Here is a 25,627-nt window from a genome sequence, read left to right as displayed (position 1 = left end):
AGACCATCTACAGCAATGATTACAATAAGTCCGACTACAGTACCCTTAGATCCTAGACCCTCAGATCCTAAACAGGGTTCTGTCTATAGAGGTATTACACTGGCGTATTCTGTAAAACCCATTTCTCCTACCCCACCTTCAAGGTTGCTTCAGAGACCCAAGAAGCACTCTAGGCCTCCTTCCACTTCATCCTTCAGGTCATCCAGGAGCTTGTCAGAAGGGGATGGTATAGGATGATGAGAAGCTTTCTCAGAGTGCAAATTCATATGGGGATCTTACCAGCTCTGTCCCCTAATGGATCTGTGAGCATGCCTACAACTTCTGCAGTCATTTTTTTCTCCTTCTCTGATCTGCCCTGTGGTTTCTGAGCCCCAGGATCCGAGATCCCCAAGGGGTCCAGTGTAGGATGCAAGGAAGGTTTCTTCTTCCATTCCAATAATTTCCCTGCCCAGTTTTGCTGTGATGCCATCAGATCAAAATGGGTTTCAGAGCTGAAGTGTTGGTGTCTGGTGTGATTATGTTGTGGCCATCTCTTCCTCTTGGAACTTTGTCCCTCGAAAGTTCAAATCCCATTCTTCCCCAAGGCTCAGATCTGGGATGCACTGGGTCTGCCTTCCTCTGGAGTTTTGGCTCCGAGGATGTGGATTAGGGTTTCTCTGGGTCTGTCTGCCTTTGAGGTGGTAGAAAGGGTTTTTCTTTCCATAGAGAATCACCCTGTCTTGTTTCGTATCCAACTTCCTTCCCCCATTGAGTCCTAGCTCTGACTCTGACAGACCTATTCCACAGGGACAGCCAGAATCAATAAGTGTCCAGCCAGTTCTTGTGGAGGCACCTCCCCTCTCTTCTGAGACTTCACCTGAGCATCCCACTGAGGAGTTTCATTGGAAGAGAACATGTAAAAGAAGACACACTGGCTCCCTTTTAGAGTCTGTCATGGGGGATGCTGATTTTGATGAAGGTGAGGGGTCCCCCAGGTCACCACCTGATGACATCTCCTTTGGAGATATCGTAGAGATCCTTAAACAGAAAGGTAGTTGGTCTTCTCAAAGCACCTTGCCAGAAGAATTGGTATTTTTGTAAGCTTTTGGTTCTGGCCCATCTATGTTTTGGTTTACTCCCCCAGTGGAATAACTTATTGATTTATTTGCCTATCAGGCTTGGAAAGAGCTGGACACCATTAAAGCCCTTCCAGAGAGACCCATCAAGTTTTTGGAACTGGAGCAAAGGGGTCCCTGTAGATGCTATAGTGGTGGCAGCAGCAACCAAGAAGGAGCTAGCAGAACAGAGCTCTACTGTCCATCTGCCTAATTGGGAGTCTATAGCATTGGACAGATTCAGAAAGTGAGTTTTTGCCTTGACAACTTTTTCCTGTCACTTAATTAACTGGCACATTTCACTCAACTTTAGAGAGATTTGACCAATGAACTTTCGAATACTCTCTCAGAGTCTACGTCTTCTGAGGACTTCAAAAGAACATCCTCTCAAACTGGCCACTCTTTTGTCCATATCCAATGCTTTGATGAGGTTGATTTCTCACATAGCTGAAGGCAACTCATGAGCAGCTGGTTCTGGCATTGCTGTAAGGAGACATGCCTGGATGCAGCTTAGCGACTTCACAGAACCTTTTAAGATGTTTTTTTATTAATGCCCCCTTTTGATGGCACTTCACTGTTTGGGCCATCAGTTAAAGAGACACTGACCCGCAGTGAGCAAGTGGGAAAGACTCTGTCTGCCGTAGGAATCAAGTTTTCTATGCCTCAATGAACCTTTTCTAGGCATCAAGGAGGCAGTAAGAAGATGTGGTTCCACAAATCTCAGGGTCCTTTCCAAGATCCACATGGTGACAATTCCTTCAGAGGCAGAGGGGAAAATTTCAATGGCAGACTTCACCCTAGAGGCAGATGAGGTCCGCAGAATCAGGGCTTTTGGGATTCCTTCTTAGACAGGCCTTTTCAGTGCTCCTGAAGTGCTGCTAGACTGTCCAACTCTGGAGGCAGTCGGGGATCAGTTGTCCTTGCACCCAGGCACCTGGGCAAATATAACACAAGATAAGTGGGTGCTAAGCATAATATCCAGAGGTTATTACTTACCATCCCCCCATTGAAGAATCTTCCTGATGTTCCACCCAGTCAAAAGAGTCATCCAAAAGTTCCCTCCAGACCAGATAGGATTCAGAACTTATTCACACTTTTTTTTAGTACCAAAGAAAACAAGGTACCTGAGATCCATTCTGTATCTAAGCAAAGTAAATTAGTTTGTAAAGATAGCAAAGTTCCGAGTGTTCACAATCCAGTCCATTCTGCCCTTTCTTCATAAGGACAATTGGATGCTGTATAGAACTTCAGGATGCATACTATCACATCAAAACAGACAGATCCAGAAGACATACATACATACATACATACATACAAATGTTTCAAGCACAGGCATTAAAGCCCTTCTAGCTTGCCAATATGCCAAAACACTTGTTCCCATAATAAATGTCCAGGCAGTTCTTAAAAATATCTAAATTAGTACTCTTGCTTTAATATAATTTGGTAGTCTGTTCCAAGCATCAGCTACTCTGTCAGAGAACCAATTAGTACACTTTTCATTCCTATAGAATCTTCTATATAGGTTATCTGATGATTCTCTAGTACTTTTTGATAACCCCAAACATTCCCAGAGGTAGTTGTCCCTAGATGCCCTATATACCTGAATAAGATCTCCTCTTAAATATCTGTAAGAGACACTGTACAAGTTCAGATATTTTAGTCTCATAATAACTTAGATTTTCACATCCATGGATGCCCTCGGTATATTTCCACTGTACTCTTTCCAGTTTATTCATGCTTGTTTTCCTATAGGGTTTCCATATTATTATTCCGTACTCACGTTTTGGTGTAATGTAACTAACAAAAAATGACTTCATTATGTTTGATTTCCTAGACTTTATAAATCTTTTTATACAACCTATAGTTCTATAACTATCTTTAGCCAATTGGTTGATATGATTAGAAAAACTCATAGCTGAATCTACCCATATACCCAGGTCCTTAAATGAGTCTACAGTTTCAATCACTGTGTGCAGTATTAAATATTCACCTTTCAGTTTATGTCTCCCAAATCTCATATGCTTAGTTTTTGATGCATTTATCAACATATTATTCTCCACTGCCCAAATGGTCAATTTAGTCAAATTATTTTGCAGACATGCCTTATCTGTAACACTTGTAATCAGTTTACCCAATTTCAGGTCATCAGCATATAGACTGTAGAACACCTTAGATGAAAAAGTAAGGTCTGAAAAATACAATCTAAACAAGTAAGGGCGTAGTACAGAGCCCTGTGGGACACCTTGACTGTAACCAAGGATTTCACCTGTCCAGTTGGTGTGTGATACTAGATATTGTTTGTGTTCCCAAAGAAATTACTGTAACTTCAAGTCAAGTTTTACCACCTCCTGTCTGAACACATGTGCCCAAAAGAAGGCTTGGATGCTCTACACATTTCCATTTTTTAAAACAGGGCATTTTTTTCCATGTAGGTATTTATCCAAAAATCTTTTCATTCACAGTGACCTGACTATCATTTCTATAGGTGATTTGTGAAAAATATGTCCTAACACCAGTACAAGCTATACTATCTAGGAGTCAGTTCCCGACTAACAGTCAGATAATCTTTGTTGCTGACATAATTTGTACCAACATGAATAAAAACAGATCAATACTTCCTTACATTAAGGCATTCCAAGGCTTGTTTCACATCTTCTATTTTTACTCCGGGCAAGCATAACACTACTCAATGTTCATTATCATCTCTGCAGATATAAGTATCAGTTCCTCTAATAACTGAATCTTCAATTACAAGAATATCTTTGCTGACCATCTCTGAAGAATCTTCCGCTTCTAATACAGTCATTTCTGCTCTATCAATTGTTACGAAGGATAGATCTTCATCACTATTAGTCTTATTAATTCCACTGTTTTCATTGCGTATTAAATTCTCATCCAGCTGGCATTGTAAATCCACAGCTTGAGCCATGTAGTCAACATCTGTCTTTCTTTTCTTTTTACTTACAGTAACATTCTTCAATCCTTCCTCGCTCAGTTTTGATTTCTTCCTTTTCACCTGCCCCTTGTCTTTTTTTCTATCTTTTCCATTGGAAAGGTGATGCCTTTTTCTGTAGACTGAGGGTTTTCTGATAGACAGATATCTTCTTCATTATCTGTCACCAGTGTGTTACATAATAAAACAGAATAATTTTTACTACATATTCTCTTTCCTTTACAGTCATTAGTCAGTTTCTTTTTCTTCCTTGTTATTTGTTGAGAACTTCTTCCTTTCTTTCTATTTTTGTTTCCTTCTAAACAAACCGGATCCTCAGATTGCTGAGTACTTGCATCCACAATTCCATAATTCTCAGGGGCCTCATCAGGTTTCATAGGAGTTGAATGTTCTTTGCAGAAAATAGATGCATCATTTCCTAAATCGTTCTGTTTGTTCTATGCCTAACATTATTTAGTTCATCAGTCCAATCATTAATATATGATACAACAGTTCTCCAAGCCATGCCAATTGCACATGTGCAATCATCATCATAAAGTCGAGATTTGCTTCTAACAATGGTAAGCAAATCATCCAACTTTTGACATGAGGAACAAAGATCACCAGTGTTATCAGCTGTTACCTTTAAATATGCATAGCATTTATTACACTGTACAAGATACTTGTGCATTAGCAAATCGTTAATTGCATATCATTTAAGGAATCCATATTCAGCTTTGATTTAATAAAATATTGCAAAGGAAAAAAATTACACAAAGTCAGTAGCAAAGAATTGAAAGGCACTTAAATAAACTTCTATGATAAAAATTATACCAGCAATATCCAACTAAATAATATAATACAATAAAGTTGTTCTAACCATAAAAGTTCTACCAGCCAGTCAGAAGTTGTAATTTCTTTACGTCGCACGCAAAGATAGTTCGCAGTCGCAGCTCCTTTTAACAGTAAAAATAAATTAAACTTCTCTTACCAGTCAACTCCACAACAAATCACAAACCAAGACAGGATTTTTTTAATATGCTCAGAATTTTCCTCTCTGCAGTCTGACTCAATTTATTGCTGTCTAGGCCCCTTGTGGTGGCTAGAGCTTGCCTGTCGAAAACTTATCCCTTTCTGACAACCAAAAGTGAAACTAAAGGTAAAACAACAAAATCTAAATCAAAGTAAAGCTTGTTAAGAAGCAGTCTCTTCCTACCTACAAACAGTTAAAAACAGTGATAACAAATGCAATATAAATTCAAATAAAACTGCTCTTACCAGTCATCTCTACAACAAATCACAAACTAAGCCAGGATTTGCTTTCAGCTGGGAGCCAGTCACTACCAATTCAGAGACCTGCCCTTTGTACTCACCGCAGCCCCCATAGTGTTTACCAAGTTTATGGCAGTAGTGGCAGCTCACTTGAGACTCAAAGGATTCCAGGTGTTTCCGTATCTAGAAAATTGGCTCTATACCGCCCCCTCCAAGCATCTACATTTACACACCAGGGACTATTTGCTCTAGATTTACAACTCCTTGGGCATAACTGTAAATCATGCCAAGTCAAATATAAACTCAGTACAGAGCCTGGAGTTCACTGGTGCTCATCTAGGCACAACAAAACAAATAGTACCAGTACCTCAGCACCATATCTCTACGATAAGGACTCAAGTTCATTTTCTTCTTACTCATTCAACATCTCCAGCAAGGTCAGTGCTGCAAGCACTAGGTTCCATGCCAGCGGCCATTGTAACTTCTTTTGGCATGCTTTTTTATGCGGGTTCTACAATGGATACTAGCTGTGCAATGGTCCATTCTCCACCAATCCCTATCCTGCCCAGTCAGGCTCACCCCAGTTTGCAGAAGACACATCAGTTGGTGGATACAATTCAGCTGTCCTCATCTAGGCAGACTCATTGTCCTTCCATCCCATATGGCCACAGTGACCATGGAGGATGCTTCTCAGTTAGGGTGGGGGGGGGTATTTCTTGGGAAGAACTGTCCAAGGTACCTGATCCCCCCAAGAGACCAAGTTGCATATCAATGCCCTAGCGTTGCAGACCTTTCAAGATGCTGTTCCCTTCAGAACAGGTGCAGTTCAGACCAACATGTCTGTAGTCTGGTACATCAGCAAACAAGGAGGAACCCAATCTTACCCCCTTTGCAGAGGGGCTGTGAGAGTATGGGAATGGGCGATCTCTTCAGACCACTTTCTAGTTGCGGCACACATTCCGTGGAAAATCAGCTTTTTAGCGAACAAGCTCAGCAGATCCATTCTAATGCCCCACAAATGTTATGTTAGTCCATCTGTGGTGGAAATTATCTTCTGGCATTTGGGCTGACCTTGCTGTGACCTATTTTCCACTCCCCTTAGCAAGAAGTGCAACAAGATCTTTGGTCTGATACTCTGTCAGGGAGAGTCACCAAGAGATGCTCTGGTTCACTGTTGGCCCCTGGGTCTCCTTTTTGCTTACCTGCCTTCCCCTAATTCCCAAATTCTTACAGAAAGCAAACAAGCTAAAAAGCTCAGTAATCCTCATTATTCCTTTTTAGACTTGCCAGGTATGGTTCCCCTTCCTATGGTTTCATTTTTGATATCCTCCATGGATACTGTAGCCAACCCTGGATCTCCTGTTACACCCATTAGGAATCCAACATCCCAACATTCGAGCGCTAAGATTAACCACATGGTTTCTCCACTTCCAATAATAGTTAGACAGCCCAGGTTTTCTTCTCCCATAAGCAGTATTATTTTGGCTTCTCAAAAGGAATCAATTAAAAAAGGTTTATAGAAACAAATGGAAAAGATTTGAGCTTTGAAAGACATTGATCCCTTTTCTTCCCATTTGCTGTCTCCAGTTATCATACCGGCAAGAGACACATTTCTCTGACGTCTTACAAATTATGCAAAGCATTTGTGAAAGGAATTTTTGTTTTAAAACCTCCAATTAAAGATATCTCTCTATTTTTTAATTTCTCCACATCTTTTGGGTTTCTAATACCATGATGGGAATGAACCCTGTTCCTAAGTCAAAGTACAGTTAAAGTTCATGAAATTAGTATTGTTTCAATCTTTGATGTCAGCTAGAAGTGTTCTTCATAGTACCCGCAATGCGCCCGGTAATGACTCCTGCAATTCAGAGTTACAAGTATTCGTAACATATCTAACTACAATTATAGATTCTTTTTTATAAGACCTATTTCTCCTACTACTGTTGGGACTGTCTGGGTATCTTGCTTCAACATTGCTCTCGTTTCTGCCTGCAAATCCTGATATTTTATGATTTTGTGTCTCTCTGTATGCAAGACACTGTAGTCACTGGGCGTGGCGATTTCAGTGATCAGTGCTACTTTTGTCTTCTTTTCATGGACCACTGTATCCGGTTTTCTAGCATCTACCTTTTGAACTGTTGGTAATGGATGATCCCATGTGATGTAAACTTCATCATTTTCTCTGATGCTTTATGTCTCCTGCTTCCAGTGTTTTTCAGGCACTTCAGTACCATAATGTTTGCACAATCTCCAGTGCAGCAATCTTGCCACATTATTATTCCTTTCAGTATACAGTCCTTCTGCTATTAGTATGTCACAGCCAGCAAGGAGGTGTGCGACTGTTTCCAGTTTGGTTTTACAAAACCTATATTTGTCCGTTTCTCCCACATGTTCAATGGACTTTGTAAACCAGCACGTATGCAGCCAATATTAACCTTTCATCTCTTGGTTTGAATTTGCCTCTCCTTAACCATTCCTGCATTCATTCCTGATCAGCATGAGGTGCTTCCAGAAGTTTTCTGTACTTGCAACTATATTTATGCATTTTCCACATTTTTTGCCTTCTCATCTGGTCCTTCACCTTATAGTCTTTCTTTGGGACCTAACAGATATGCTGCAAGGACTAACTCAAAAGCCTTTTGAGTCTTCACCTAAATCCGATCTGATGTTTTTATCATGGAAAACAGTTTCCTTGGTAGCTATCACTTCTGCAAATAGAATTTCTGACCTCTAGGCTATGTCTTTTCCAAATCTCCATACATTTCATACGGATAGGGTCTCCTTACGGACTAACCCTTCTTTTTTACCTAAAGTGGCTTGAGAGAATAACCTTAACTATTCCATTCATTTACCAGTCTTCCTTCCAAATTTTACCAGTAAAGGAGAATGCATACTACACCTGCTGGATGTGCACAGACCGATACGTTTTTATCTTAATAGGACAAAACAAGTCCGAAAATCAGACCAACTTTTTGTTTTCTCCTCAAAATGACTGTGTTATCCAGTGTCTAAAGTCAATCTAGCTAAATGGATAACAGATTGTATTTCTTGGATTTTTTTTCACAGAAAGGCAAGACATTACTTAAGCCTTCCAAGCTCATTCAATCAAATCCATGGCCACTTTACCTGCTTTTTCATCCAGCACATCTATTGACATTTGTGCTGCAGCTACATAGTTCAATGCTTATACTTTGTCTTTCAGTAAAAACTGGAATTATTTCTAGAAATAGAAGTTCCTTTGGTTCAGCACTGCTCCAGAGTATCCTTCCATGAGGACCCTCGAAGAACAGCATAGCTGGGGACTCTGTTCCATACATTGAGGAAAAATGAAAAGGACACCATCAGATTTAAAAGTTATGTTCTTACCATAACTAGGTATCTGAGTTGTCCATTTTCATTCTTCCACAACTTCCCTCCCATCCATCCCCCATCCAAAGCTTCTGGATTGACATATGGAACTGTATTGGAACCTACAGTTCCAGGTTTGAGCCCTGTCTTTCGTTCTTTATTTCCTGTCTCTGCTGATACTGTGATGACCCACCAATGGACCAATAATCAAGGAGCCTTTTTGTGATGTGAATATCCCACCTCTGGGTCAGTGATCAAGGAGCCTCTATGTGACATGGATATTCCACCTCTGGGCCAGTAATCAAAGAGCCTCAGTCCTCACCATTGGCACCTGTAGGGGGATATCCACATCACAGATACTATGGGACTGGGCAGCAAACTCGATCTGGGGCTTTGATGATACAGCAGAGCATTATGAGTACAGGGAGGAGCTCGAGAGCTGGATCGTAAGTCTGAAATAAGCAGCTGAGTCAGATCCAAGGATCGGATCTGAATCCATACATTGAAGAAGAATGAAAATGGACAACCCAGATGCGCAATTATGGTAAAAACATAACTTTTAATTTTATCGGCAAGAGAATGTCTTCTTTCAGGATTTTTCATGTGGTTACTCTCCGTTCGTCAGGGTCTTTCAAAAATGCTTTCCTGTGGGGAATTCAAGGTGCAGTGCATTGCAGCTTGATCTGAAACCAAACAAGGATATGTGACAGTTTGCTGTATTTAAACTGGGGTTTGTGATAGTTCAGTCTGTCATTGCTTCCTCAAGATATAAAACCTATCAAGTCTAGGCCAACTGATGTGGGGGCTGAATATTTTAGACCAACTGACATGGGGGCTGAAAAATATGTGAATTGCACTGGACCTCCTTTACCTTTTCCAAGTTCAGACCAGCCGTAGGCCCAGCATATATGATGAAAGAGCTTTCCTGTGTAAAGTATTCTGATCACTCTTGGGCCCCACTAACATCTGTGATATTTGTTATTAAATTCCAGTCTCCACCCATAATTAAGATAACTTGGTGATATTCTGCAATTTCATTTGCAAATGATTTAATTTCATCCGCTTTAGCCCCATTTGGTATATATAGTTCACAATAGTTATTCTGTGACCTCCCCACAATCCTGTTACAAAAGCATGTCTGCCTTTTGCGTGTACTTTGTTATCTTCTTTGTCTATGTCTGCCCCTATTTTTATTAATGCAGTCACTTCCCTCTTCCTTCCATTATAGGCTTCAGTGCTGAATCCTGGATACCTACTTCACAGAAGGAAGGTTTAGCTTTCTTCTTTAGTTAAGTGAGTTTCCTGTAGCAGCACTACATCATTTCTAAGTCTATGCAAGTACAATTGTATCTGATTTCATTTGGCCCACTTATATTCCATGTAAGTATGTTTAACATGACTTTCACTAATGGCTTGATTTCTTAATATCCATTGTTCAGGCACCCAGATGAACATCTCACAACTATTGAATTCCCGCCTCCCTTTGCCTATTATACTCTTCAATGTACTGTCTAGGTTGGTGGGGTTGTTCACAGTTTTTGAGTCATGTCATTACCATTCCACTACTGTCTTAGTTTACAGTTCTAAATAATTTTAATAAAGAATAGCTGCTCTAATGTTTGAACCATTAGTATAAAAACGTCAACATAACTGGTTAACAATCACAGCCTGTAAACTATGCACAGCAACAATACTAATATCTTACTTCTTATTGCATCTCTTCTGAGAGTATCGAGCATAGGCTCTGTTGTTTGGACGAGGTAGATTATAACCAGTAGTGTAAAGAAATTGCATTATTCTTCCTCCCCTACCTTCCCCGCATTGCATCATATGTGTTATAGTGTTATACTCACAACCGCCTTTCCCTCATTTACCCCAGTAATACACTGAGAATGAAGACCATTTCAATAAAGTTCAAATAGTAACTTGGCTTGGAAAAAGAAAGCATTACAAGTAGGTAACTCATATCCAGTATTTCTTAACAAACTAATGAATACATTTTGGGTGGTCTCACTAGACTATGGTATACAAATTTACTGTTGTCTGGTAATTTAATGAGAACCGTGGTTCTTCAAATAGTCCAAAGGTTTCCAAGGCTAGTTTAGTTAGTAATATCGATTATCTCACACACTGTTCACATTCACATTAGGATATTATAAAGTAGTTGCCAAATTACTCTCTTTGTTTATTGTCCTCATCAGTGTCCCAGAATTCTGGCAGGCCTTCTGTCCCAAGATGATCAAGAGACTGCTTTGCTTGCAGCTGACCTTTTTGACTGTCCAGCATTTTTTGCCAGAACACCAAAAATGGTTTTAATGGTCATGTGTGTAATATCCTTCTGGAATTTTGATTGATCTTACTTGGTTTCTCCGCATTCTTGTCTGGATATACACCATGCACACTCATCTCAGAAAATCTTTTCATTTCTGATGTGACATTCTCTGGATCTAGAACGGACTTCACCCAAGTGGAAAATAGACCTTCAGTGTAGCTGGATACATTAATCAGAAACAAAGCCTTGCATCTTTAAATTTTTTAAAATAGGTTAAATTGTTTCGTCTTTAGTGGGTGACCACCGAATAATCATGGTACATGTATACTCTTGTACCCCCAATTTTAAGCTGCTTACCTGGTTTCCAGAGAAAAGAAAGTATTATATCCTTTAGGAAGTATTTATAGTTTTACTATAATCAGTCATAGGTATCCTTGGCCTCACCGTGGTTCTTCAAATAGTCCAAAGGTTTCCAAGGCTAGTTTAGTTAGTAATATCGATTATCTCACACACTGTTCACATTCACATTAGGATATTATAAAGTGGTTGCCAAATTACTCTCTTTGTTTATTGTCCTCATCAGTGTCCCAGAATTCTGGCAGGCCTTCTGTCCCAAGATGATCAAGAGACTGCTTTGCTTGCAGCTGACCTTTTTGACTGTCCAGCATTTTCTGCCAGAACACCAAAAATGGTTTTAATGGTCATGTGTGTAATATCCTTCTGGAATTTTGATTGATCTTACTTGGTTTCTCCGCATTCTTGTCTGGATATACACCATGCACACTCATCTCAGAAAATCTTTTCATCTCTGATGTGACATTCTCTGGATCTAGAACGGACTTCACCCAAGTGGAAAATAGACCTTCAGTGTAGCTGGATACATTAATCAGAAACAAAGCCTTGCATCTTTAAATTTTTTAAAATAGGTTAAATTGTTTCGTCTTTAGCGGGTGACCACCGAATAATCATGGTACATGTATACTCTTGTACCCCCAATTTTAAGCTGCTTACCTGGTTTCCAGAGAAAAGAAAGTATTATATCCTTTAGGAAGTATTTATAGTTTTACTATAATCAGTCATAGGTATCCTTGGCCTCACCGTGGACCCGCAAAAATTCTATGCTCCCTTTCTACTCATAGGTGGTCTTTGTGAATACCAGTCCATTCCACAAACCTGTCTGTAGTGAAATGGTGACAGTCTTTCCCTTCCTGGTCTTCGGGTACATACATCAGTCTTAAGTTCTCATGTCTTGCTCTGTCTTCCAGCTTGGTTAATTTATCTTCAGTGTTTTCTTTGACTATTTCTAGTTCAAGGAACTTTTCTCTAGTTTTCCCTTTCCTACACTGTAGCGTGATCTCGGAGTTGGTATATTTAAGTAGCGGGGGTTGTGGGGGGTGCAGGGGGGCTTGCCCCCCTGCTTAAAGTACTTACTTTTGTTTGTTTGAGTTTTTTTTTTTTTTTTTAGATTTTCGAAGTTTCAGAACTTTGATCATATGGTGTCAACCATGTGGTATTCGAAGTTCTGAAACTTCATTAATCTAATATAGAACCTTTTGTCGATTTTTGGTGCAATTTCAGATTATCCAGGTCTGATGCATCACTCAGTTGCATGCTGGTTGTGCTGGGAGTTACTTCAGTCTACCACATTCAACTGACATCATCCTGGTTTTTCAAACTTTGGAGATTTTTGTTAATGTGCATTTAGTCATCTAGAGGCAAACTAGGTGCCAGTCATAATACTCTTGCTGGGAAAGGACCTTGCTTTCTTTTTGGCCAGCTTTTAACTTGAGGGTTTGACATCATTAGAGACCTCCAAGGGAGAAATGCACTCGACCACCACAACACAACACTAATCACGAGACACATAACTCTCCTAAACAGTGTGTCACTCAATCAGAGCCTCTAGGGCAAAACAGCATGCCCAACACACTAGTCATAGGTGACTTGATAGTGAGGCACACTGATGTCCCACTCACTAGGTTGAATAAGGAGAAAGTAACTGTCAGGTGCCATGATCTGCCACATAACGCATGCACTCATGTCCCTCAACAACAGGTACAAATATGACTGTGTCATTGTACATGTAGGTGTGAATGACCTGAGACGTACCTCCCTGGACTACATGAAAAGAGACATGAAGGAGCTCTCAGACTATGTAGCCCAGGCGGGTATGACCCTAGCCCTGAGCAACATCCTACCATCACCCAGAATGATACCACAGTACAAGCAGAAAATGATTGATTTCAACAATTGGCTAAGTTTCTGGTGTCATTCCAAGGGGATCCAGTATCTGTCTGCCTGGGATGACATGAGTGACAGACCTCGATGCTTTGCCAGAGATGGCCTGCATCTGTCACACCTGGGCTTCCGGATACTGGCCAAGGCTCTTGCCAACCCTATAGTGCCCTTTTTAGGTGGTGTTCCAAAGACCAAACTACCACAATAACAACTACAAACAAATGCAGTCTGAGGGTCATGCTGCTCAATGCTAGAAGTCTAAATCTCAAAATGCACTCGCTCGAAGCACTCCTTAAAATGGAGAACATCGACATTTGTGCCATAACAGAGACCTGGTTTAAGGCAGCAGAAAGCACCCCTGCACTACCAGGCTATAACTCATTCCACACCTTTCGGCCCCAGAACTTGGCCCGAAGCTCCAAAGGCGGAGGTGTTTCCATATTCATAAGGCATGCGCACACCTCCAGACTTGTAGCCCAACATAACACATCAGAGATACTTCAGGTGCAGCTGACATTGGGTAAGGCAGTGATTCAGGTTGTAGCCTGCTACAGGTCCCCAACCATGTCCCAAGACTCACACTCCATGTTTCTAAGCACCCTGGAGAATATTAGGGTCCAACCTAACACTCTCATACTGGGTGATTTCAAATACCCCTCCATTAACTGGGAAAACTACTCATGTACCAATACACTTGCCCAATGTTTCCTGGAATTCATTAATTCCAATGCCCTGGACCAGCTTGTTCTTACCCCCACTAGAGATAGCAACATCCTTGACCTGGTCATTACTAACATGGGCGACCGTTGCTCTACACCAATAGTCAACTCCTCCCTGGTTAGATCCAACGACAAACTAATCACCTTGGAAATCCACATATCCCTCCCACCCGGGTTCCTATCAGTTTGTCGAAACTTCATCAGTTCGAACACCATATGTTCTAACTGTGAAGTTCGAAAACTGATTATCGCAAAGCCGTGGAACACCAAATTCTTTCCAAGGGAAAGAATTTGGTGGGCCGTTTCTGTGGCTTTGCTATTTTCAGCACTGTGGTGGAAAGTTACGGGTTGGGTTCAGGTAAGTGTGCAATTGTGTGGACGTTAGGGTTAGGGCGTGGGTTAGGTGAGTTAGGGTTAGGGTGCAGGTGAGGTGGGTGTGCGATAGTGACAGACCTTAGGGTTAGAGCAGGATAGGTGAGTTAGGGTTAGGGAGCGGGACAGGTGAGTGTGCGATAGTGACGGACCTTAGGGTTAGGGTTTTGGTTAAGCTAAGTGGATAGTTTAGTGTAGGGTTAGATGTAGGATTTTAAGTGTATGTGTGTGGATTGCTGTTTTTTTGGTGTGCTTGTGTTGTATGTGTGTTTCTTGGAATGGGAAAAAAATCGCTGTTCTAAGCCATCGATGGTTTTGCACTTTGAGGTTAGAAATTCGAACGTATGGTGTTCGAACTTCTGCCGTTTCGTTGAAGTGATATAGACCCCTTCCACCCACCCCCCATCAAAGGTAACCACCATGAAAAACTTCTCCAAAGCTAACTTTGGGCTCCTAAAAACAGAGGTGGCTAACTTCATGGAACCCATGCAAATGGAGATCAGTTGCATGACTGTCGAATCATACACCAATGCACTGTACAAACACTTACACAAATGCATGGATCTTGCCATAACCAATAGAACCAAGACACTCACGTCCAAAAAATGGAAGCCAGTCTGGTGGTCCCCCTGCCATAAACAAACTCTACAACAGAAGGAGGAAACTGATGCGGAATAAGGTGAAGTCCCAAGACTGAAAAAACTCCCTTATTAGCCTCAATAAAAAGTTGCGATCTTTCATCAAATCCTCTAAAGCTAGCTATGAAAACAAAATTGCAGCAAATATTAAAGACAACCACAAGGCCTTCTATAGTTATGTAAAGAATCTCCACGGCAATACCCAGATTTGCACTGAGCTACTGCACAATGGTACCTCCTGTACCGAGTCAACAGATATTGCCAATATACTGGCTGACAGATTTAATACCAACTTTACCCCTCTCCCCCCCAAAAGGACCAATCACAATACCAGTTGATTGCCAGGCATCTAGTATTACTGCTGCACAGGTTAAAACAGCAGTGTCCAAGGCCAAGAATACAGCTTCTATGGGACCTGACAATATCCCTGGCTGTGTTCTACATGAGCTACAGCATGAACTGGCACCTTACCTGTGTGCCCTGTTCAGTCACAGCCACACCTCAGGCTTTGTCCCTACCGAATGGCGCACTGCTACAGTCATCCCTCTTCACAAAGGAGGAGCAACAGCAGACCCTGGGGACTATCGCCCCATTAGCCTGACGAGTCTGATATGCAAAGCTATGGAATCCATCATCATGGACCTAATAAACAAGGATATAGGGACTCTCCAAACTCTGGATCCCACGCAGTTTGGTTTTGTGAAGGGTAGATCATGCCTGCTTAACTTGATCAACTTCTTTGAGTCACCACAGCTGTGGATGAAGGCAAAGTGGTTCATACAGCCTACCTTGATCTGGCCAAGGCCTTTGATACCATTCCCCACTCATGAATCATGGAAAAAGTCACTAAGCTAGGCATCAACCCCTATATCACTAGGTGAATTGCAAACTGCCTCACAGATAGAACCCACAGTGTGAAAGTAGCTGACTCCAAGTCAGACTGCAGACCAGTCACGAGTGGAGTCCCACAGGGTTCAGTCCTAGGTCCTCTCCTGTTTGGAATCTACTTCTCTGAAGTCCAGGCCAACACAAAGGGACTCTGGCTGACAAAGTTCGCAGATGATTGCAAGTTGGGAGCTATTATTAACTCCCCAAGTGATGTTGACATCCTACAGAAAGGCCTCACTTAGACCAACGACTGGTGTCAGAACCATGGCCTTAAGCTCATTGCCAAAAAATGTCATCATCCCCTTTGGGAAAAACCCGGTTCCCATGAATTAGACATTGATGATAGTCCACTGAACACAGAAGGTGTTATAAGAGATCTGGGAACACAGGTTGACAGCATCCTCTCTTTTGACCACCACATTGCCACTGTGGTCAGAAAGTCCTTCTGTGTGGCTCATCTCATTACTAAGGGTTTTGCATCCAGGAAGAAAGAGGTCATTGTCTCCCTCTACTCTTCCCTCATTAGGTCAGTCATCGAGTACAATGCTCCATTTGGTATTTACCTCATTAGACACTTGCAGCAACTGGAGAGGCCGCAAAAGTATCTCACAAAGAGGATCCAAGGCCTTAAACACTTGTCCTATATGGACAGACTCAAAAAACTCTAACTATTCTCTGTCTCATATCGCCTACTTAGAGGCGTTCTCTGTTTGATTTACAAAGACATGTCTGACCCAACTGTGTTAGAAATGCTACATCTAAAGAAATCCCAATCCCTCCGCCCCACACGCTTCAGAGACCTCAACCTCATGACCACAATCAACAGAACATATTGGAGGGACAGGTTCATAACCCAGAGACTGCCCATGCTATGGAATAGACTTCCCATCCATGTCAAACAGAGCACCTCACTGGCCCTCTTCAAGAGAAATCTTGATGAGTGGAAGGGAAATAGAAAATTCACCCCGGGAATCACTCCAGTGGCTCTACTCGACAGAGGCACTGGGAACTAAGGTCGGGTGGCATGATGCCATGGTAATCCTATGGATAGGCTTGTAAAGGCTCCAGGGCCATTAGCCTAGTACACACCTATGAACCTATTACCCATCTAGTCTCTTCTTGATATGTCACTATGCTATCTGGAGAGGAGGGGGGTCATCATCTAGGCAGGCATGAGGGTCCCTTGTGCTCTCAGTGGCCTGCATCCCAATAATGAGAACTTTTTACTTAATTTGATTTAACCCCACTTGTAGTGGTGATGTCAGTACTTACATCACCATAAAGGCACCTATGCCTCCTTGTCCATGCATATGTGTTTCCCCACATATGCTGTCAGGGACTTCCATCACTGGCTTGAACAGCCATATCCATGTCTTTCTCAGCTCTGGCTCCCTGCATTATGATGGGGACTGCTCTCCAGCCAAGGCCCTATCATTAGAGCAGGAGTGCGAGGTGGGTAGGAACCACCATCGCTCTCACCCCCATCATGGATGGGTGCCACCATCTTCCCTGCCTGCACTGTCAAGTAGCCTGGCCACCAGTCAGACTTGTGTTATCTGGGCTGTAGTCCGTTTAGCTGCCTGGACAGATTACTGCCTGTTATGTGATGTTTCTGATTTGCTGTTATTTTATTTACCAGAAGTGTGTGTTTAGGGCTCATAAGAAACTTAGACTTATTATGTAAAGGAGACATATTTGTTGGTGATGGACAGTCAGTTAGTCCAATTTTGGCTGCCTAGGTAACATTGAAATGATGATGCTATTTGGCGAGTTAATAAAGTTTGCTGGCACTTTTTGTTTGTTGAGTAGCAGAAAAAGATAATTGACCAGTATGGAATGTGCATCAGCTAATCAGATGTATGTAAGCAAAAGTCCAATTTTCTAATTATGTTTTATTTTGATTATTTCTTTTGGAAGCCTGGTAGGTAGCTGGGCCAGTGGACCTATTTCAGCTGTGTTCCACACCCAGTTCCCAGGTGTCAGATTCAGATAGTTAAGTACACTGCTGGAGCAGAACGTGAGATACTTATGTGAACTGTTAGCAGCTTGGTAATTTGTGTTCTATTTCATGTAGCTGATGTGGTGTGAAAGACCTACCCTTTGGTGCTTTCCTTTGTCAGAATAATGCCATTCTGATAAAAGCAGATGCCTAAAGGAGGAGATATGAGTAGTACATAACAGTGTAATATTCATTTTAGGGATTAAATGCCAGTTTATAGTTTGTAAATTATATTTCTGCGCTGACTGAAAGTGGTTGCAGCACTTGAGGGAAGGGGCTTAAAGTACTTTTTACAAAGATTTAATTTAATTTAATTTAATTTAGGAAAGGGCTGTGACATAGTAGTTAGCATTGCTTTCTTACAGTTTTCCACTTTGGTTCCTGGCTAGGTTCCTCTATATGGAGCCTGCATATCTTCCCTGTGTCCTTGTGGGATTTTTTTCCTATTTCCCAAAAAAGTGATATAGTTGAACTGGCAGCCGCATAAATTACCTCTAGGTATGCATACCATGTATGAGTAAATTAATTGGTTTGTGTATTAGCTGATAGAGTGGTGCCCCATCCAGGATTACCTGCTGAGTGTGATCTTTAAGTGGATTACAGAACTAATCAGAGAATGACTTAATTAGCAATTCAACATAAATTAGATCCATAAAAATGATAGATTAATTTGCTCAATATTTTTATTTTTAGGTTCCGATATTTTCATTTTTAGGTTCCAGCAGTAGGACCCAGTTCAAGTATTAATGAAGTCATCCTTTTAAACATGCACATTATTGGTTTTACTCATTTCATTCTTGTCTGTTACCTCAAAATATGTATGCTGGCACCTATAGTGTATGGCCACCTTAACTGTCCTTTTTAATTTTTATGTTTTTCAGATTGAAAATGGTGCAAAAATATCAGTCACCTGTTCGAGTTTACAAGTACCCCTTTGAGATGGTGATGGCGGTAAGCAATAGCTGATTGTATAATTGTAAAAGGCGTATGTACATGTAGCTTGGTATGTGAAATGAAGAATGAAAACGTGGGGATAATGCAGTGGTGCTCACCCACAGGTGTTAAATGGCAGCATCCTGTAGGCTTCCTGATTTGTCACATGTCTGAGAAGCTGCTTCTGAAAGTTGTAAACCATAAATACTTTGGCTTTTGTATACTTATATGTGTTTCTCTGTCTATGACCAGCGTTAAGTATAATTTTGTTAACACATAACTGGAATACCTGATGTGAGTTTTGAATTTCAGAGCTTAGATAGTTCTAACATAGGAGGTATTTTTGCACGTTAACTGTTCTAATTAAGATTTATCACTTATTGTTCTTGGCATTTAGTCTTCACTGGAGATAAATGTTGGGAAATACATGTAGAATCCCATGGTCCTATGTTGAAATACAGTAGCACTTTACCTCATAGACAATGCCATTATTTATCATGCTGTAAAAGTCTTGATATAACATCATGTTATTTTTGAGATGGCAAGAATCAACCTAGCGATCTGGTAAGTGCTCCTCCTGTGCACTAAAGTGCGGTTAAAAAAACATCCTGTAAATCAAAACTGCTGCTCAAAATGGAAACTATTAAGCAAACAAAATGGTGAAAATATGATGTGGCACAGGCAGATGATGGTGGTAATGAGATGTTGGAAGTGTTGACAGTGTTAGATGGCATAGTGACACTGTGATACATAGAGAAGTGATGATATGACATTTTGTTACAAAATTGATGACTACTTGCTCTTTGACTAGTAGCTTGTGGTATTTGTGTCCCTAGTCACTGCCACTTTGAAGTAGGGTGTGGTATGGTAGTTTGTGTTCCTATCAACTGCCACTCTGTATGAATATACATATAAAGAATATATTTGAATATAAAGTAAGGGGGGGTGTGGGGGGCACAGCCCCTCACATTGGAGGATGTGGGGAGCATGGGGGCATAGCCCCCCACATAATTACAGTGTATGCACTATTATATATATATGTGTATCCATTAAAAATAAATTGAAACATATAACGTCAGTAAAAAGTAGTTGCAAAATGTGGGGGAGGCTATGCACCCCCACACCCCTCCTTACTTTATATTCTCACTCCAGGGTTGCACTGCAGTGGGGCAGGGGCTATATTCCATTTTCAACCAAATGGAATTCGACCAAATGAGCTTTCCATCAAATGAGCTTTCAGTGAAGTGGGCTGCCTGAAATCATTTTCGACCAAATGTAATTCGACCAAAAGCAGTAGACCCATAGATATATATATATTTATATATGGATTCACTTCATAACACTGAAAACTCAAAACACTGAAAATGAGAAAACTTCATAATATAGAAGACCAAAACACTGAAACTTCAAGACACTGAAAACTCAAAACACTGAAACTCAAAACACTGAAAACACATATCATACATATACTGAGTTTAAACAACATAAATCATAGCCCCCCACACCCCCTGCTACTTAAATATATCAACTCCAAGATTGCACTTAGTGTAGTGAAGTGCAGTCTTGGAGTTGATATATATAAGTAGCAGCCCCCCCTGCTTACACTTGGTGGAAAGTGCAATGATTTATGTTGTTTAAACTCAGTATATGTATGACGTGTTTTCAGTGTTTTGAGTTTTCAAGATTTTGAAGTTTCAATGTTTTGGTTTCAGTGTTTTGAGCTTTCAGTGTTATGAAGTGAATCTATATATATATATATATATATATATATATATATATATATATATATATATTGTTAGATATAGATATATATGTTTATATATATCAAAATGCATATATATTTATATATATGGGGCATCCGTTTATGACATCCACACAGAGGGAAGCAGGGCAGGGCCAGTTTGGACACATGTAGACAGGGGGAGGGGGTCCAAAATTGTGAACAAACTGTGGATGCCATAAGTGGATCCCCTCTATCTCATCCATATCAGAAAACATTACAGTAATAGCTGACTGTCATGAGTTAGTCCTAACTACAGCAATTTGCATCAAAAGAAAATCTTGCACCTCTTACCTTATTGCACACACACACACACACACACACACACACACACACACACACACACACACACACACACACACACTGCTGGTAAACAAATGTGTAACAGTGTCAAGAGGCATTTTACATGTAATGTCTAAAATTACGTGTTATAAGCTATAATACTTTTACATTTACAGTACTGTAATGTACTACTCCACTCAGAATGTGGAAGATGACAGCTTGGTGTTTCTTAAACCAATCCAACTAGACGACATTGCAGCTAAAGTTGCTGTGACCAAGTTCACTGGCAAAACTAGCCGCCTCCTTTTCAATATTGCACAAGACACAGGCACACCGACTGAACGTGCATGCTTTAACCAAAGGAAAAGAGCGTCTTCAATGTCATCGTATGTAGACTTGCACATTTTCTCGTTACTCCTCAGCAAACTGCCTGGAGAATTTGCATTTCATAGGATCATAGGATCATAGGAGGTTACTAGGCTAATGGCCCTGAGGCCCTTACGAGCCCAGCCAAGAGTTTATCCCCAAAAAAGAAACCTCAGTCAGCACCTGTCACCCCTGTCAGTGAGGGACAAAGGTGGAACCCCTGGGACAAATTTGTGGTTTCCCATCCATTCATCAAGGTTGCACTTGAAGACCGTCATGAGGTACTCTGTTTGACATGTATGGGAAGTCTATTCCATAGACAGGGCAGCCTCTGGATGACAAACCTGTCTGTCCAGCAGGTTTTGTTGTTGTTGCATATTAGATTTACTCCTATCAAGCAGGTAACGTGAGAGGATTTAGACTTACGGATATGGAGCATCCCTAGTAGGACAGGGTCCGATAATTCCTTATAGGAGAGACACAGATCACCTCTGAGCAATCTGTATGCTACCGAGTAGAGTGATAGTGATTTGAGCCTGTCCACATAGGACTGGTGTTGGAGGCCATGGATTCACTTTGTGAGGTATTTCTGTGGCCTTTCCAGTTGGTGCAGGTGTTTGGAGAGGTACATACCAAAAAAGGGCATTATACTCAATTATAGGTCTAATGAGGGAGGTGTACAGAGAGGTAATAACCTCCTTTTTTCTAGATGCAATCCCTTTACTTATGAGATGAACCAAGTAGACTGCGGTGGTGGTGCTGCAGTAGCATTGTCGCCACTCAGTAAGACGTTGTCCTGTTCGATTCTCAGCTAGAGCGTCTTCTGTGTGTTGACATGCGTCAAAGGGCGTACCTTCGTTGAAGGTTGTGCGTCAGGGCTGGCAACTCGGCACGTAAAAATCTACTGCCAATCATTAGCAGACCGGAGTTCTGCTGTGGCGACCCCTAACTGGGAAAAGCCGAAAGACACAACGACATGAGATGAACCAAGTAAAAGGCTTTTCTGACCACAGCTGCCACCTGATGGTTGAATGTGAGATTGTCAACCTGAGTACCCAAGGTATTTCTAACAGTTAATTCAAATGTCAGTAACTGTCGACTTACTAAGACCATACTGGGGTACAGTGTAGCCTGTGTTTTATTTTTGTTTTCTATTAAAATGACAATTTGACATTTTAACTCTGGAGTTATTGCAAACCTCTTCAAACTAGCAGACTTCTCTGCCATTTTATACAAAACAGTACACGTATAAATTTGCATGCACTGTTATTGTTATGAATGTCCAAAAATATATCACCAGAAAAGCACCTCAAAGCCCAAAACTAGTGGTATAAACACAATTAGTTTAATATTCCACACGAATACACAGCAACCACAGTGCACATTGTGTTTGTACCACTCGTTTTGGGCTTTGAGGTGCTTTTCTGGTGACATATTGTTGGAGCTTTGCTCTCTTAAGCACTTTCATCTCATTTTTGAGTAATGTCCAAAAATAGTTACTAGGGTTTGGTGAGACATACATGGATGCCATTCTGGACCCAAGCAGGATTCCAGGGTCATTGGCAACGCGGTAGCAGTCCTGCTGTGTGACAGTATTACATAATGTTATGTCATAACTCTTTATAGATTGTGATGGTCGTTCGTTAATCAGTCCGTCTGATCAGTGCAAACGTACCAAATGACACCACTAGTATTCCATTATAACCAAATAAGACAACACCTATCAGCAGCCACAAGGACATATTAGTCTGGTATAAGCGAAATTTCCTTATAAGCGAGTTTGTTATATCCAACACCTTTTCTGCACATTTATGTGAGTGTACGGCCGGGACCTGTGGACCTTGTCCGTTATAGCTGAGATTCTGTTATAACTGAGTCCGTTATAATGGGATTATACTATTGATATATATCTAAATATATATATATATATATATATATATATATATATATATATATATATGTATGTATATGTATATGGATTCCTATTACAAAAATGAAAGTTCACTACTTCGAACTTGTAATAGGAAGCCTCACTTCTGTGAAAGTTCACTTTAACAAAAGTGAACTTTTGCGTAAGTGCACTTCACCAAAAACACCGCAGCACAGTGAAGGACATAAAAACAAGCTATGTCCTCCACTATGGTGCGATAGTCACGGACCTTAGGTTTAGGGCACAGGTTAGGGTAAGGGGATAGTTAGTAAAGCTATCCCCTTACCCTAACCCATGCCCTAACCCTAAGGTTCGTGACTATTGCACCATAGTGGAGGACATTGCTATGTCCTTCACTGTGCTGTAGTCATCACGGACCTTAGGGTTAGGGCACGGGTCATGGTAAGGGGATAGCCTGTAGGACTATCCCCTTACTATGACCCGTGCCCTAACCCTAAGGTCTGTGAGTACTGCACGGGAGTTCAATACAACACCCGTTCGTTGTACTGAACTTCGCGTAAGTTCACTTTCGATTAAGTGCACTTTCGCTGCAGTGAGCATTCCGTGCACTATTTCGAATTAGTGAAAATTCGATCTAGTGTATGGAACCCATGTACATATATATATATATATATATATATATATATATATATATACACACACACACACACACACATATTTATATAAATATATATATATATATAGATATATCTATATGTATGTATAAATATATGTATATATACATATATACATAGGATCATAGGAAGTTGCTAGGCTACTGGCCCTGAGGCCCTCATAAGCATAGCCAAGAATTTATATATACATGCATATACATATAAGATATATGTATTTATAGGTACATATATATATATATATATATATATATATATATATATATATATATACACACACACACACACACACACACACACACACACACACACACACACACACACACACATATATACTTTGTGAGCGTGTGTGGGTGTGTAGGCATTTATATGTATGTACGTTTATGTATAAATATATACATGTATGTATCTCTATATACATATATATGAGACAGACAGATACATGCAGCACACATTATATGTGCATGTTAATTTCTGAGGCCTTTTTTATTCCAGTATAATTATTCACGATCACCTACCACTGCATCCTCAAGTTTCACCTTTCTCATTGGGTGGGTCCCCCTTCCTCATAGTGGAGCTACTGTCAGCTTTTACCATTGGAGTCCATGTTAGAAAGTACAGTTTAGACTGGATCTAGACTACAGTGTGCTGTCATGTTGTTGACTTTCACATGACTAGACAGATTTATGTTTTTTTTCCTCCTTTATTCTTGGAACCTGAATATGCAGTGATGTCAGTTCTGGCCATACATGGTCTTACAGCAGAGCATCATACACTCCTTCCTGAAAGGTTAAGGTGTGGATTCCTACCTCACATCTGGGTATGGAGTCAGCTCTGAAACTAGACTTTTAATGACAAAGATGCTGAAACAGTTTTCACACCAGCAGATCGAGATAATTAGTTTTCCCTTTTACTGCATTTTTGTTTGCGTTGTATCATTTTTCCTTTTCCCTTCTCCACACACCTACTAAATAATACGTTTGCAAGGAAGCTGCCAGCTGCTTTTGGATTGGTCTTTTGCAGTTTACCTTTTTGGTATGACCGATGAGTACATATGTGTATACTGAAATACAGTTGCTAGATATTTTGTACATACTAAAGGTGAGTTAGCTGTGAAAACATGTCTTGTAGTTAGTTGTTTAGTATACATACTAAAGCTGATACACAAAATCTGATTTGCATGGTGCTTTTATTTGCTGACAGTATAAGCTTCCAGTTATAATGAATTCTGAATGAACATTGAACTTGAGATCTGGTTTGATTCTCTAAAGCACTACTTGAATCCTGGGTGGCTCTGAACAACCTTTTCAAAGTTTGCAAGTTATCCTTGAGAGCAGGCCTTTGTCTGTGACGGTATCTAAACTTTTTAAGACAAAAAAATACATGAATGTCATAGTTCAAACTGCAATGTGTAATTTGTTCCTCCAACAGTTTTTAAACGTTTAGTCTAGAAGGATCATTTCTAAATTCTGATGACCATAAGTGGTGCTCTTAGCTTCTCAGTTTTTGAAGTAATGAGTAAGTTTAAGAGATGAACATAGAGATATATCTTTAGTACATTTTGAATCCATGCTGACATTTTATTAAAACGCTGGGGATGCTGAGCTGTGACAATAAGCATTAAGTCGTAGGCATTGTATTAATCACTTTGACTGCAACAGGCTTTGCCATTGGAAAGTCTCACTGCAGAATATATTTTTAGTTTCTCCTCAAGGGATTATTCGTGCATAAGGCAGCTTCTCTCTGAGAAACATGCACCTTGCTGTTTACAGAGGTGATCTATTTTTTTTTTCTTTAGTCTGACACAAGTGAGCTTGGTTATGTCATCTCACCTTTAGTGGATGCTTTGTGTATAAATTTGCAGACATCTTATTTTTGCCAACAAGGAAGAGCCCATTAAGTAAAAGTGCCAGTTTTCAAGGGAAATCTGTG

At 40.6% G+C, this 25,627-nt stretch overlaps 1 protein-coding gene across 3 annotated transcripts in view; it reads left to right on the top strand.

Moving 5' to 3' along the window:
- LOC122816582 (SEC14-like protein 5) overlaps positions 1 to 25,627 on the top strand; it is a 1,360,693-nt gene that overhangs the window by 174,820 nt on the left and 1,160,246 nt on the right. For all 3 annotated transcript variants that reach the window (XM_044089470.1, XM_044089469.1, XM_044089471.1), the window contains exon 2: positions 18,654 to 18,723. In XM_044089470.1, coding sequence (XP_043945405.1) covers positions 18,661 to 18,723 — 63 coding nt within the window. In that variant the 5' untranslated portion in view covers positions 18,654 to 18,660. The remainder of the gene's footprint in view (positions 1 to 18,653; positions 18,724 to 25,627) is intronic.

Source organism: Protopterus annectens, chromosome 12.part0, assembly GCF_019279795.1.
Source record: "Protopterus annectens isolate FY-2018-M chromosome 12.part0, PAN1.0, whole genome shotgun sequence".
NCBI classification, from domain to species: domain Eukaryota; kingdom Metazoa; phylum Chordata; order Ceratodontiformes; family Protopteridae; genus Protopterus; species Protopterus annectens.
The sequence above is the reverse complement of the archived record's forward strand: the minus strand, read 5'-3'. Positions and strand labels throughout refer to the sequence as shown.